At 29.1% G+C, this 17177-nt stretch overlaps 1 protein-coding gene across 2 annotated transcripts in view; it reads right to left on the reverse strand.

Moving 5' to 3' along the window:
• Window positions 1–17177, reverse strand: part of LOC107457447 (nucleolar protein 11) — a 27278-nt gene that overhangs the window by 6246 nt on the left and 3855 nt on the right. Inside the window, exons 3-10 of one of the 2 annotated variants that reach the window (XM_043046696.2) lie at window positions 13964–14020; window positions 12793–13005; window positions 8128–8266; window positions 6520–6672; window positions 6357–6442; window positions 2763–2978; window positions 1009–1094; window positions 852–929 (exon numbers count right to left, since the gene is read on the reverse strand). In XM_043046696.2, the coding sequence (XP_042902630.1) occupies window positions 852–929; window positions 1009–1094; window positions 2763–2978; window positions 6357–6442; window positions 6520–6672; window positions 8128–8266; window positions 12793–13005; window positions 13964–14020 (1028 nt within the window). Of the gene's footprint in view, window positions 1–851; window positions 930–1008; window positions 1095–2762; window positions 2979–5411; window positions 5498–5574; window positions 5728–6356; window positions 6443–6519; window positions 6673–8127; window positions 8267–12792; window positions 13006–13963; window positions 14021–17177 lie in introns of both variants that reach the window. The other variant, XM_043046697.2, reaches the window with a different exon arrangement.

Raw genomic sequence — 17177 nt, forward strand, 5'->3', positions numbered from 1 at the left:
ATATATATATATATCAAGATATTCATTGCAATGAAATTCATTTATTTAGAGTGTTCCTGAATAATTTTCATATCATGAAAATTATTCATAGCATTGTCTTCTCCAAGAAGTATTAATTTAAATAGAATCATATTAATCAGAGCTCATTCTAGGCAGGGTAAACAGGGCGCAGCACCCTGCTGCCTTTTTAGTTAAAAGAATCCACCCTGTTGCCCCCCCCTTAAAGTAAATTAGTGCCCTGATATAATAGACTCCATAACCTTTTTGCCCTTTCTTTGTTTTTTCCCCCAAACTCTCTATGGATTTCTTAAACTTTTGTTACTTTCAACTCTCTTCATTTAGTTTGTCATTGCTGTCAATACATAGGAATACATTTATATGGGAAAGGAAAAATAGCCATCACACCCCTTGTTGCACTTGTCATTGAAAGTTTGCAGTTACTTCCACTACCATTAAATCCTAATTATTAATCATTTTAATTATTAAATCATAACTACAAAAACTTAAAAACATACATTTATTATTTTATTAATATATGCATGCATTTTAAATAAATTACTAAGCTACTAAATAAATTACTACCCATTAACTCATTATATATGTTAATTTATTGATAAAAATTAGTAATTAATATAATTGCTTTCCTACTTTTAGTAAAGTAAAGAAAAAAAAAATCTTTTACTAATTGACAATGTTTTTTAATTGTATGTGTAAAGCCCATTGAAAGAAATTATTGCCTTTTTAGAATAATAATGCCCTTTTTTTAAACTTTTGCACCCTGCTCTTTTTTCTGCCTAGAATGAGCTCTGTATTAATAATACAAATATAAGTTTCAAATGAAAACAACAAACCTTAGAGCAAAACAAAGCAAATTGAATAGATCTGATTCTCTGTTGTTTGTCTTAAACATAGAGCCTTCATTTATAAACCTGAAATAAATAATTAAACTAACTACAAAGTCATAAAAGAGCAATCTTTTTAAAAGTTATAATTATCAACTAAACTTACCGGTTTGCTAATATTTCAATTTCATTGGCTATTTCACCTGTATCCATTTTCTCAATTGCATTTTTTCGGCTGATCATTTTTAAGGCCTAAAATATGATAAGAAATATCTTATTCTCTCCATACTTATGAACAAGAAAATGAAAATAAAAACTTGAAAAATACGGAGAGCTGAAGAAAAAAAGAAAAGAAAGGAAGAAAGAAAATCATAGAAGATATCTGGAAGAAATTTATAGTCATTTTTAGATTATTTTGATGCTGAGAGCTCACAATTTTGTTGAGAGTTACATACTTATTTATATGGCATATTTCTCATTTCAATTTTTTAAATACAGTAGTTTTCAGCAGAAAAGGCCCACTACACTACCAATTTCAACCATTATTAAGAAGAAACCAGGTAATTTAAGCACAAAAAAAAGAAGAAACAGACGCAAGCATATTCAAAAATTTTTTGAACTCAAAATCATACACGCAACTTTATTTCTTCATATATAACAGTCGTTGAACAGCCAACCCAATTTTCGGGTTTATGACTACTAATGTTCAACTACGTAGCCTTGTAATTTTGAACCCAATCCAGAAGACAATGGAATTCTTGGATCACATATTGGGAGAAATTTGCCTTCATGTAGGACATTCTGATGGAGCTAACCAGCATTTGCATTACAAGGAGAGGAAGATCACAAGAACCTCCCATAGTTAGCCTTACGGCAAGGGGACTCTAACCAATGATCTGTCTACCACTGAGGATATTTCACATCAGCACTATGGTTGGTGCAAGTCAGATGTGGATTCGTATCCAACAAGACACCGGTGGGATTCGAACCCAGTTCACCTCATTGTAAAGCAAACGCTCTATCCCCTTAGCCATCTTTAGAAGCACCAATGTCATGTAAAAAGAAAGTAGAAACAGCTAATTGGCTGCAGTTAAAAGGATAGAAATGGAAGCGAAATACTGTGTATTGATGACGTGACAAAGGATAAAACGTGTGATAAAGTTGAGAATTGGATTTCGTTACACATTTGTGGTTGACATTGTACATCACATCGTCAATCATAAACTTATCTAACTCACCAGATTTTAATAAAAAATATTAGCAAAAAATGAGAAAAATATATCATTTTAAAGAGAAAATTGATACGCCATTTTATAAAATTTTTGTAAAAATATCTTTTTGATTAATATTCTAGAGCGAAATCCGTGGTAAAATTAAATTGTCAGATTGGCTAACTTTTAATTAAAGATAGGCCACGCCGTTACTACCAAAAAATACTGTAGTAAAAAAAAACGTCCTTAATGTAAATATTTATATTTACATTCTTCAGGAACTTAGGAAACATCCCAAAAATTAGGATTTAGGGACCCCTAAAAAAACCATAGAAAAAATTCTGTCTGTCACAGAATTTTTATATTTTTGACAAGCTGGCCAGGTGCTTGAAAGGTCAGGGTGTCTGATAGCAAAGCCAATTATCTCTGTGTGTTGCCTGCCTATGGCCCACCCTATGAGTGAGTATGTGTTATGTGGATATTGTTGCTCATCTCCAGCAATATTTTCAGCATCTTATGTGGCGAAGAACGCAATAGTTCAGTGCCAACCATTAGGGAAATTTTCTTTAAGCGACAACTACACATTTCAAAAGCTCTAAAAATAGCATAAGAATGAGAAAGTTACTCCAAAAAACAGGGGAACCTATAATTTAGGTCAAGAGCTAAATATTTCTAATCCAAAATCTAATAAAATATATTTAATATTTACTTCTTTATTAGAACTGCAATCAATGTCCATTGCATCATCAGACTGCTTTTCTATTTCAGTTGCGAGAGTTGAAGCATTCCACCTGTACTCCGTCTTTGAAAGAATATCAGAAGATTTCCCAAGAGCAGCAGCTAAGGTTGACTTGTCAATATTAAAAGGTATTTCAATTAAGATTTCATCCAGTTGCAAGAATAAACTTGAATCCAGCGTGATAAGCTATAGAAAAAGATTTTAATTTGTGAGAAATGTAAACGTTATCCTTTTTTAATAGTAGCATTAATCACGTCACTGTTAACCTGTTTGATAAACAAAATTTTTAAGTTCAAGCAATATCTATGTATAGTAAATAACATTTATTCCAATGCTTTTCAGCATTGGAATAAATGCTGTTTACTGGAACAATGGAACTTATCAGCAAAAGTAAGCTTTCAAGTTTTTCATCAGAAAAAAATGAGTGAAATTAGGAGCAAAAATTTTTTTGTCTTAAGAAAAAATTCTCTCCTACTCTGCATTGATATGCGAAATTCATAGGATACCTAGTGTAACATCTGTACTTTATTTTTATACAGTTTATTTTCTAGTTGCCTAATTGAAACCCACAATAAATTATTCTGAAAACGGAAACAGAATGGTAAAAACACAATGCAAACAAACGAAGTTTCAGCCAGATTCCTAGCTGTTAAATAACGAAGCTATGTATCGGAGAAAAAAAAAAAAGGATTCACTGAATAAAAGACTCATAGGAGAATTCTCACTACATCCGGCTCGGTCGGAGCGGTAGAGCAGGAACTTCATTACTGGCAATAATATTTTTGCCACTAGCAAATATTTTATCAACAATTTTTCTAAAAATTGTTTCCAGAAAATACGGAGACATTTGAGAACATATGGTTAAATGGGAGATAGTCGTAAAATACAGGAGTCTTTGTTAAAAAACAGGAGAATCGGTAGGTATGAAATCTTCTTTATAAATATTGGTGCCAACATCCACACTAGAATTTCATGAACATTTTTTATTTCTTAAATGATTGAAAAAGTAAACCATATTAATGAAGCATAGAAATTTATAACAGCATTTGATAATCGTTTTTCAGACCCCTTCCATGTTGGCATAAATTGTGTCCCTTAAAATTTCAACAAGGACGTTGCAGTGCAACAATTAAAACTAAATACATTTTTGCATCCCCATAATTTTTTTTTTACATCGTTTATATTATAATCAAGAGATATTACAACTTAAAACATCCAGTACAATTAGTTGGAAGTGTTTTTGGATTCACATATGCTTGTGAAAATCTCTTTTAAAGATGAAATTTACAGAGTTTATTGCATCAGGGGTCTGACCAAGTTTTTTCTCAAAGGTACCTATTTTGAGAAATTTTAGACATAATTTGTGAAACATCCAATACAAATATAGATTTGCAAAAAGAAAACTACAGGAAAAACAATACACAAATGTCTAATTAATTAACACTTGAAAGTTAATTAACATTTGAATAATAGTATAGCAATAAAGTTTTATTGGTTTTGTATTACATCTTAAAAAGAACATTGACTTCTTAAGCTTAGTTAGCCGTAACATTTCTGGACATTGAAATTGTTGGGGTAGTGCCAGGTATGTTTTGAAACATGTTTCTATATACCAGAGGTGGCCAACCTGCGGCTCTTTGAAGGATTATTTGTGGCTCTCGATAAATGTACCCGAGTTCCCATTTCATTTTTGTGCTATTATATTTTAATATTTTTCTGAATCCATTTAAAATTAACATAATTCAAGGTGAGTTTTCCATTTCTAATATAATTATGACCCAAAAAGCACCTGAATAATTAGAATTAATAGAGATGCAAGAAGATCAAGCTCTACAATTAAAATATAAGTTGACGTTGATTTCCGAATTTTGGAAATTTGTACCAGAATCGAAGCATCCTGAATTAGAAAAAGCTGCTTGTCGAATTACTTTAATATTCAGAACAACGTACTTATGTGAATCATTTTATTTCGCTTTAAAAATCGTCAAATCCAAACACCGATCAGTATTAACTAACCAGCATCTCAAAGAATTACTGAGAAGTGCTGTCACCAATTATTCACTAAATTTTAATGAAATATCAAGAGAAGTAAAATAAATGTGTCTAATTTTTAATATTTAAATTCAATACACATATTTTGTTACTTTATTTATAAGTTTTCCATAAATATGATTCTTGTAAAAAAAAATTAATATATTTTCTGCATACCTTTTAAATACATATTTAACTGCGGCTTGCAAAAAATTTCAAATTTTGAAAAGTAGCTCTACTATTAAGGAGCTTGGCCACCCTTGTTATATACAATCAAGGTGGATTTTAGGTTCTTCAATTCTTAGAAATCTTCAATTCAATCCAAATTTAAGTTGCAATACATGAGAAACATAATAAAAAAATTATTGTCCACAGTAATAGTTCAATATATTAGATTTATAGTATCACAAAGTTTTATTGATTTTGCAATTGCATTACAATTAAAAAAGCATGTTTGCCTAATTTTTCCTCACCTCTCATCTAATGCAGATTTAGTGAGGGCGAATAAAAATTACCTTCCAGCATTAAGCAAAGATTTAAGAATTGTTATTTTGAGTAAATTATTTATAATACTTATATAATACATACTTGATAGTATTCTGCAGGTGAGGTCTTCAGAGTTTTTTCAGCTTTCAGGGAAGTGAACTTTACATCCCACATTTCTAATTTAGTCTCTACAAATAAGATATCTTTATTAACTGTTTATTTTTTCATAAAATAAAATAAAGAATAATATGTCAAGAAATTATACCTTTTTTCTTACTATCATTTACAGCTATAGCAATATGATCAGCATTGATAACACTAATTGCAAGTTTATGAGGATTTTTGATGCTTTTGTGTTGAAGTAACAAAGATGGTGTTAGACTGTGTACAGGGTGAGTATGAACAGTTCCATCAGACCCTACAGCAATAAAAATANCTAACCAGCATCTCAAAGAATTACTGAGAAGTGCTGTCACCAATTATTCACTAAATTTTAATGAAATATCAAGAGAAGTAAAATAAATGTGTCTAATTTTTAATATTTAAATTCAATACACATATTTTGTTACTTTATTTATAAGTTTTCCATAAATATGATTCTTGTAAAAAAAAATTAATATATTTTCTGCATACCTTTTAAATACATATTTAACTGCGGCTTGCAAAAAATTTCAAATTTTGAAAAGTAGCTCTACTATTAAGGAGCTTGGCCACCCTTGTTATATACAATCAAGGTGGATTTTAGGTTCTTCAATTCTTAGAAATCTTCAATTCAATTCAAATTTAAGTTGCAATACATGAGAAACATAATGAAAAAATTTTTGTTCACAGTAATAGTTCAATATATTAGATTTATAGTATCACAAAGTTTTATTGATTTTGCAATTGCATTACATTTAAAAAAGCATGTCTACCTAATTTCTCCTCACCTTTCATCTAATGCAGATTTAGGGAGGGCGGATAAAAATTACCTTCCAAGATCAAGCAAAGAATATTTAAGAATTGTTATTTCGAGTAAATTATTTATAATACTTATGTAATACGTACTTGATAGTGTTCTGCAGGTGAGGTCTTCAGAGTTTTTTTAGCTTTCAGGGAAGTGAACTTTACATCCCACATTTCTAATTTAGTTTCTACAATAAAGATATGTTTATTAACTGTTTATTTCTTGATAAAATATAATAAAGAATAATATGTCAAGAAATTATACCTTTTTTCTTACTATCATTTACAGCTATAGCAATATGATCAGCATTGATAACACTAATTGCAAGTTTATGAGGATCCTTGATACTTTTGTGTTGAAGTAACAAAGATGGTGTTAGATTGTGCACAGGGTGAGTATGAACAGTTCCATCAGACCCTACAGCAATAAAAATACTTGTCGTAAAAAAGAAGAAGTAAACAGTTTGACCTATCGGCAAGGTTTACTATCACTATGAACTTCACATTCCACTGCAAAACACTATGACCATTATTTAGGTTAATGTAAAGTCTTTGAAATTGGTTTACGAAATTTTGAGCATAATTTATTAAAGCTTTAAATTTTATTGACATGTTTCAGAAATCATGTGACCTAAACACTTTAAAAATAATTAAATAAGTATTTTTTGAGAAATATGAAGAAAAAAAAAAAGAGTAAGTATGGAAGTGTTTCTATTATTTTGTCCAACCTCTGTTTGTATGTATATATATACATCTCACTCTCTCTTTCTATATATATATATTCGTCATACTTACATAATAGGCGTCTATCTGTCACTATAATTTTTGTTTGTATATTTAATAGTTTAGTGGTCCTCAATAAAATTTTTTTTTTTTTTTACAAAACATGTGGTTTTCACAATTAAAAATGCTGAAAACTGCTGTGCTACACTAATATCCAACTGTTGGGCTATTATAAAATAATAATCAAATAATTAATGATTAAGTGTAAAGGTATGATCTACTACTGATTTAAATTTAGCACAAAAAGAAGCATTACCTCTATGTTTCAGGCGAATTACAAACTACTCTGTGGAAGAGAAATAAGGCATTTGGAAAGAACAAGAACGTCAAGTTCATGACCTTACAGCCAGTTAAGATAAAATGATATCAGAGACCAATAGTAATAAATTAGAAAGTTCATTCATGCATATGGCAGTGCACATACATTTTACAACTAAACCAAACCAACACTGCTCCGAGTGTTGACAAAACTACAAATCCATTCTCTGTCTTTTCCTCCCAAATTGCTATTGAGTTCCTTTTCTGCAAAAATTGTTTCAACACGACACTTATACAAAGCAAAGTTCATACTAATAAGTGGCTCAACACAGTACACAAAAAGTATTTTCATCACATGCAGTTATTATTAAATGTTGTTTCTGCAAAAAATCATTTCAAAATAAATTAAAAGCAATGCCTTTCCATTAAGATAAAATGATACCCGAGGTAGATATTAGAAAGCCATAATTATATTAAAACATGACATTTTACAAAAAAAAACCAGACGCTGTCACTAGCATGTGAAAACATTGCAACTAAATACGATTATAACAGATCAGGGAGTAAATGCTATTATTCAAAACATAGCCAGACGAAACAGCAAAGAATTTCGTAAATTATGTAATTTCTTAAAATATCTTTTCCTTTTTGGTAGAAAAATGGATTTATGAAGTTTCAAGGCAACCTTTGAAAGAGACCAGTAAAAGTTGGTTTTAATTTATGAAATCATTTGATTCAATTGGTTGAATAATGAAAAACATAATTTTCTATAAAAGCTATCGTTCAATCATAAAGAGAGAGGAGAAATAAAACATTTAAAAATAGTACTTACAAATAGTTATAAAAGCAGTATTGTAGTGATCAAAGCACCAACTCTTCAATATAAGTTGACCATTTTCCAATAATTTAGAAGTGTAATCAGCAGCTTTTCCTTTTCTAATAGAAAAGCTATGAAATTTGTAAGATGTTGACTAAAAAATAAATTATTAAGAGGTATCATTATTTGTATATAAGGGCAATATTACAGTAAAATAGCATTTACATTCAGGGAAAGAAAGATTTGGCAAAATTATTTTTAGATTAAACAATAACACCATGTTCAATAACAATAAACTTCTTCAAGAAGTCCTGAATCTGTGAATTTATTCTGACCCCACTCTTATTTATACAAAAAGATACAGAAAATTTAAATGAAAAAGGACGAAATTATATCTGAATTGAAATTGCATATATTACAAACAAATTGACAGTCACAGAATATATGTGCACCAGATTCGAATTAAATTAGTTTGCTTATTTAACAAAATTAAATTCATGATTTCAACACTCAATTTCTAATAATATTAAAAGACTATTTAACTTAATCAAATTATCAATATTTTAAAACTATGTAAGAAATCTATATTTTAATTCCTGATTAAACATATTATTTAAACAAGATTGCTTTTTGTTTAAACAATGCACAAAAAAATGTTTCGTGACAAATTATTATATTCCTAAATAATTTATGCTTTAGACATTCATATATGCACCTTAAAAATGCACGAGAGGCAGAAAGTTTTATGGTATAGAATGCAATATATTTAGCATAACATTTTATTTCTAAGGATACATAATATAGTTACTTTTCAGTCTGAAAGAATAACTAAAAATAAACAAAGTAAGATGATAAAACCTAAAATGAATAAACAAAAATATCTTGCTGATTCCAAAAAAAGATACATTTAATAAGATTGTTTTTTTGGTTAAAACACTACTTTGCATTAATTTCTTCATACTGATTATTTATTCAGTTTAATAGACGATTCCAAAACAAAGGAAAATGTCTGTTCAAGAGGACATTTTTAAAATAGTGCCCTCTGTATAGTTAAGAGTATCTTATTCTTAATACTCGTCTAATTTTTGGACAGTGGAATTACAAGGCATTGACAAGGAGGCAATTGCAGTTTTTGAAGGAAGGGTACTATGAAGTATTTGAGATGGAACTCAGGTAAACAGCTCAGGGAGAAGAACTAACTCAGAGCAGCATAAAATCTTAAGGGAGCTTGATGTTGTCAAGCACACCTACTAATTTTTTTTACAATTCTCGAAAAATCACACCGAAACAGGTATAAGGCATTGTGCTTTCAATCTAACATTTTTCCATCAACAAGTTAATCAATAACGAAAGTCTCAAAAAAACTATTTAAACCACTATTTATACATCTTGAATTCTCTATGAATAAAGAAAGAGTGACAGGACTACCTATTCTAAACATAGGAGGTCCTGGGCATAACCTACGTTGGAAGGAATCGGGAAATATGGATTTTGAACCATTCGTGAGAAATTGAAGTTTTCTGTATATTTATAACTTTTAAAATTTCTTTTCAAAACGTTCAATACATCCAAATCATATTTATCTTCCATGAAAACTGAATTCACTCATTTTGTGAAGTGTTGTAAGAGATGGTTTATTTTAGAGTTAAAACATGTGGTATTATTCAAATTTTTTCTATTTTAGTTTTGCTTGTTCTCTGGGTGATAGTGAAATCATTCAAGATCTCATAAAGACTTTTTTTTACAATAACTAATAATCATGATGTAATTCTAAAGGCTAGAGAACAAAGTGTTCTAATTTCATGATATCATTCTCGAGAAGCAAAGTTTTAATCCGTAAAACTCACTGAATGAATGTCTAAAATTTATGTGCAATATTAAAAGATGTCACCTTAAAAATTTAAAAGCATTTTTAACCTTTAATGCAATAGATTAAACAGGGGTCTGTCTAGGTTTTTCTGAAAGGTACCCAGTTTGTGAAAATTTAGGCATAATTTGTAAAAAATTAAAAATTAAATTAAAAAATCAACACAAAAACATGGTAAAAATATAGATTTATCGTTTCTTAAGGGATACAAAAATAAAATTTTAAGAAAAAGTATTTTGTGAAACTACNCATTGCATTCAACTCCACACGAAAGAAGAGGAAGATTTCACCCGCCCCCAGTGGAAGGGGGCGGGTGAAATAGGAGTGTTTTTAGAGGTAACGTTGAAGAGGGGGGAAAATAAAGCATGTTCAGCTACGCTTCAGGCAGATGGTAGTTTGATAAGAGGGGATGGAATTCAAGCTGAAAGAAAAACTTACCTTCGCACTCGCGGAAAAATTAGGTAATTTTGAGTTTGGCCGTCGATCGCAGTAAAATTCGGGAGTTTTTCAAATCAATTCCGGAGGGCGGGAGAATAACTCAAAATTCGGGAGACTCCCGCAAAATGCGGGAGAGTTGGCACGTCTGCATAATATAGTTACTTTTCAGTTTGAAAGAATAACTAAAAATAAACAAAGTAAGATGATAAAACCTAAGATAAATAAACAAAAATATCCTGCAGATTCCAAAAAAAGATACATTTAATAAGATTTTTTTTTTTGGTTAAAACACTACATTGCATTAATTTCTTCATACTGATTATTTATTCAGTTTAATAGACATTTCCAAAACCAAGGAAAATGCCTGTTCAAGAGGACATTCTTAAAAGAGTGCCCTCTGAATAGTTAAGTGCATCTTATTCTTAATACTCGTCTAATTTTTGGACAGTGGAATTATTGACCTGGGCATTGACAAGGAGGCGATTGCAGTTTTTGAAGGAAGGGTACTATGAAGTATTTGAGATGGAACTCAGGTAAACAGCTCAGGGAGAATAATTAACTCAGAGCAGCATAAAATCTTAAGGGAGCCTGATGTTGTCAAGCACACCTACAAATTTTTTTCTCAATTCTCGAAAAATCACACCGAAACAGGTATAAAACATTGTGCTTTCAAACTAACATTTTTCCATCAACAAGTTATTCAGTAACAAAAGTCTCAAAAAAACTATTTAAACCATTATTGATACATCTTGAATTTTCTTTTCAAAAAGTTCAATACATGCATCAATCATATTTATCTTCTATGAAAACTCTATTCACTCTTTTTGTGAAGTGTTGTAAGAGATGATTTATTTCAGAGTCAAAACATGTGGTATTATTCAAATTTTTTCTATTTTAGTTTTGCTTGATCTCTGGGTGATATTTAAATCATTCAAGATCTCATAAAGACTTTTCTTTTACAATAACTAATAATCATGATGTAATTCTAAAGGCTAGAGAATAAAGTGTTCTAATTTCATGACATCATTCTCGAGAAGCAAAGTTTTAATCCTGAAAACTCACTGAATGAATGTCTAAAGTTCATGTGCAATATTAAAAGATGTCACCTTAAAAATTTAAAAGCATTTTTAACCTTTAATGTAATAGATTAAACAGGGGTCTGTCTAGGTTTTTCTGAAAGGTAACCAGTTTGTGAAAATTTAGGCATAATTTGTGAAAAATTAAAAATTATATTAAAAAATCAACACAAAAACATGGTAAAAATATAGATTTATCGTTTCTTAAGGGATACAAAAATAAAATTTTAAGAAAAAGTATTTTGTGAAACTACCGTTTTTCCCGAAGTCGAATTTGTGAAACTACCATTTTACCTAAAACTGAATTTGTGAAGGTACCTCTAAAGGTAGTAAATTCGGCTTGGACAGACCCCTGTTAACTAACACTTTTACTGTATTGACATAAAAAAAAAATTGTATTAGCCAGTTTCACAGTTCTATTTAGATTGCAGAATGTTTTCGCTAAAACAAACCCAGTATTTATGAAATGTAAGAAAATATTTGCACTAATTTTATGCAGTCATGATATAGTGACCTCCTGTTAACTGAATAAGCTTGATATTCTTTCTTTTTCAGTCAAATGTATTTTGAGAAATAAGTAAAATGCTCCAGATGCAGAAGGAAAAATAACATAGAGTAAAAGCTTTTCTTTAACAATTTTAATTAAAAAGCTCCTTCTTCTTAAAGAGTTTAGAAGTAACAAGAGAATTTTATATTAAATCGAATTTGAGTGTTAACTCAGCAGTATTTCGATATAAGCACACAAAATTTATAAGTAACATTACAATTCTTGTATCACCTCATTTTTATCATAAGAAAGTGTGAAATTACACTTGTAAAAAATAGTTTATAAAAATGTGGCTGTTAAAGAGTATTTTATGATGCAAAATGCTGTCAACATCTAGTCAAGTGCTCTCTTTAAAGAACGGAAGGCAAGAATCTGTAGTGTGAGGTGTCTGCTTTGAGAATTAGCTGTAAGGTAGAACTTCACTGTATATTGCTAAGCATGAGGTAAGAAATTATGAACCTGATAAAATATATGAGATCTTAAATAATATCAAATTCTTTAAGTAGAGTAAAACGAAAGATATTTAAACAGTTGTTTAGATATAGTTAAGTGAATGTTTGTTTTTAAGAATGGCACTATAATGTTTAATATATTGAAGGTTGTTAGAGAGCTAAATATACATTTGTAATACGAGGTATCTGTTTAAAAAGTACAGTAAGGTAAAATTTCACTGTATAACTTATAATAAAGTTTATAGCAAAAAATTATGTGCTCGATAAAATATATGAAATCATTGATGACATTAAACATACATCTTTTGGTAGAGTAAGGCAAAAGATTTTAGTTTCTGAAGGAATCTCGATACCGTCGGCCCACAGTAGTTCTTCATCCTCGGATATAAATGCCTTTCCTATAGGATCCAAAGAAACATATAGAAGTTCTGTTAACAGAACTTTTCCAGATGAAAACAAAACTATTGGTTTATGCTTTCTTAAGGGTATCACAGAAAACACAGGCTCTTGAAACTGAAATAAATAAATAAAAAGCTATTATAATAAAAATTTCATAAACATAAAAAAAAAATTGTATGGCTATAATCATTTTCATATGAGCCGTGGTGGTTCAGGGAATAGAGCCAATGAGGTGGCGGGGTAGATTCCCAGCGATGGCTGCTTGAAACTAATTCTGCTAGCACTGACCATAGTGTCAACATAAAATATCCTCAGTGGAAGACCCATCATAGGTTAGAGCCCCCTTGCTATCAGGCTAACCATGGAAGGTTTTCCTTGCAATGTAACACAAACTCGGATTTGGTCTAACAAAAAGACCTCAACAAATACAAATTTCTCCCAATACTTAATCCAGGATTGCCTTTGTTTGCTGAATTTGGTTCAAAAATTACAAGGCTACGGAATTGAGCATTAGTAGTCGTAAACCAAAAATTAGGTTTAATATTCAATATCTATTAATTTCAAAGTTCAGTTGAATTTAAAATTTGTTATCCAAGAAAAATTAATATTAAGCACAAAGATTCATTTTTTATGTAGCAGCAAATGAAAATAAACATTGTTATAGAATGCACTATAAGTTTAAACAGAGGAAAAAACTCCCAGCTCTACAGAAATTATGAGTTATTGATTATTTTTCTTGAAGATTTTTTTGTAATGTATTTTTGATAATGAATATTAATTATATTATATGGAAATGGATTTTCCTTGAAGTTATAAAAAAATTATTTTCTGTTACAACTATTTTTATTATTTGCCGAGAAAATTCAATTCAATAAAATGTATTGCATTATAAGATATGAAACAACCCATAGACAAAAAGATACGTTGTATACAAAACAAAAAATAATTTTACGATTGAAAGGTATACATCAAAAAAACCAAACACAGAGAAAAAAAATATAATTTTAGACATTCATGATAAAAGAAGGAAATTAATCAAAAGGAAAACATCTCAAAGGTTAGACAACTTTACCTGAAATTCGGAGCCATTATTCAGAGTTTCATCATCAGGTGACCACTTGAGCAATGTCTGAAAAGTTAAAAACTAATTAAGTTTTAATATATATTTAAGAACACATCTTTTTTTTTACTACTATTTATTATTCCGAGTCACATTTTCTCATATACTTGTAAAACTTTTTTTAATAATCTTACTTGGCTTACTTTTAAGCTCAACTGTAATCATGGATTAAATTGTCACAACAAAAAATTACATTGTCTTTAATGTTTTTACTTCAGATTGATAATTATGCATTCAATATACACAATTTGTTAGGAAAAAAAATCCTTTAATGAAAAGAAATGGATTTTCTTTTTCTTCATTTATGCTTTTTTTTTTTTAACTGTTTGTGTCTTTTATTTACCTATCTTTAATATTTTTCTATAACCAGTAATTCTTATATACCATTATAACACTTCCGTGTTTGTGTTATCTTTTTTTGCAATTTCAGTTAACTTTTCTTTCTGGCAATTTAATTATGACTTAATACTTTTTTCATTAAATAAAGTGGTATAAAACACCCATATATTTAGTGGTAAAAATAAAAAATGGTAATTCAATAAGATTTCTTTAGATTATTCCCTAGCATTATTTTAACAAAGGTAACTTCAGCCTTTCTTTCTATTTCTTTCTTTCATAATTTAAAGGACAACTATTATAGTCTCTTTTCATTATTATTACTTATAAAGTGATGATTGCAATAATTTCTTTTTTCAAGGCACAGCAATTTTTCCATCAGAAAATGAAGTGATATCAAAACATTTATCAAATACTTTGAGCAATATCTTTGATGCTCAACTATCCTGAATTTTCCCATGTTCAGAATCTGCACACTTTCGATAGCCAAACTTTTACCGTATAATATATAATTGCACTTTTCATTAATGATTTTTTTTTCATCTCCAGATTTTGCTTTTCAATGGCTTAAAACTGTGGCTTGTTTAGAAGTTTTAAAAGATAAATGTTTTTAATGGTGAGGTTAATGATTCAAAACTTGAAGCTCTTCAGCTAGATAGATTCATTTTAATGAAATCAAACATAAAACAGTTGCTGAAAACTGTTAATAATTATATATTGATAAGAACAATTGGTAATAAATAAAATAAGAGTATCAACTAATAAAAAGCCAAAGAAATGTTTGATTGGAACAAAATAATACAGGCAGTAAAAATATCAAAAAATATTGAAGAATTTTCAATAAAGATATGAGTACCTTTAAATAATTAATCAACATAATTTTCATAAGAGATAGTTTCCAAATCTAAAACTGCATATCTCTTTAGAAAGCGCTTCATAAAATTAAAGTTAAAGAAGTAGAAAAATAATTAAGCTTAAATATACAAAAAAACAAACAAAAAAAAGGTTTTTAATTATCAGATAATCATACATCATTTTATACCTATTACTTAAATTAAATAACTTCATCTCAAACAGACTTACATTATTATTAACTATACAATATAAGGAATCATCTTCAGAACAATATACAGCAGCAGATGAAAAAAAGTGAGGGTGTTCTAAATTCCAAGAGTGTAATAACTTTTGATCTTGTATCTGTGAAGGATAATATGGCATATATGATGAGTAACAAAATATTAATAATTTATATAAGAATATATAATATAAGAATATTTTATTTAAGAATACATTAATGAATCATAATGAAAGTTTATCACAGTTCAATAACTGAATTTTAAATAGGTTTATATTTTCACAAATATTATGCACATTATAATATGTAATAAATGTAAATAATGCTCAACGTTTCTGAAAAATGTGTGGAAAACATCTATTCTACAGTCATGTTTGTTTCACACATTTTATAGTTTCACGCTCCACATATGCAATTTTTAAATCCAAGATGTTATGTCTTAGTCAATCATAAACAGTGGCTTGAGTTCAAAGACGAACATGACCATAAAGATCCCTGAACATTACATCACATGATTTATGTTTATGGAATTACATCACAGGCACAGTTTGTGAACCACTGAGAAAAATATCATTTAGGCGATTTATGGAAATCATTGGTAATGTGTAACTTGATTACAAATTAGGTGCATTTCGTAAAACAAAAATCTTTGAGGAGATGTGAAAAGCAATCAACTGCATCCAAAATTTGAGGTAGCTATAATATATAGCATTAAAATTTTAAGGACATTTTTATTTTAAGGTTGTTTTTCTTTTTTCATCTTTTACAAGAGAAATGTTAATATTATTTCAATTTGAGATGTAAGGCAATATAAAAATTGACTAATGCCTAACAAAACATAAAAATTAAAGCCTGTGATTATAAAGTTCTAATGGTAATATGCACTAAGGTGATCGGTTTATTTCCTTCTTAAATAAAACTTTAATTTAAAAAAGAGTACCACTGTTGACTCAAAGTTTGATTAAAACACACTAGTATCTAATTAACAAGCGTAGCAAACTTGGCCTCCAAGGGTTTAAGTAGAAGTGCAGACTCATAAACGATATAAAGTAAAGCACTGCTGTAACAACCAGAAGTCAGTCAAGGGTCTATAATGTGTATGAGCCATGTTTGCTTCCTAGAAAGTTAGTTACTCATAGATCTGAATTTGGGCAGTCCTCAAATTATCAATGGGGGCAGAGCATAATGTATAAGGCAGGGTTGTAAAAAACCCGGGTTTTTGTAGAAAAACCCAACCCGGGTGGGTTTTATTGGGCTTTTCTGGGTTCTATTGGGCTTTTCATGTTTTTATGAGAGGGTTTTCAAAAGAGAGGGCAGGGATAAGTACCTTATTTTAAAAAAACTTATTTTAATATTAATAATTAAGTTTAATTTATAAATTGACTTCATATAGATAATTAATACAAATAAATTGATGTGAAAGTCTGAAAAAAGTTTCTTCATATATCATGATACAAAATGTTATATGTACTCACATACGTCACACATTTGAAACTTATTTTAACACAGGATTACTTTTTATTTATATTTTAATCTTAAAAAATGTTAGGGGAAATTTTTTTATTTGCATAGAAAGTGAATCAATGGCCATACAGTTAAATCTAGCCAGCAAGGTGACTCTTCAGTCTCCAACACAATTAGTTTCTTCACTGTAGGTTAATTTTTTTTTAGGCTAGATTACATATATATTTCAATAGAATAGCTCTTTCATATAACAGGGGATGAAAAAAGAAATCAATCTTAGAAAAACCCAGT

This window comes from Parasteatoda tepidariorum, chromosome 2, assembly GCF_043381705.1.
Source record: "Parasteatoda tepidariorum isolate YZ-2023 chromosome 2, CAS_Ptep_4.0, whole genome shotgun sequence".
In the NCBI taxonomy this organism is placed as follows: Eukaryota; Metazoa; Arthropoda; class Arachnida; order Araneae; family Theridiidae; genus Parasteatoda; species Parasteatoda tepidariorum.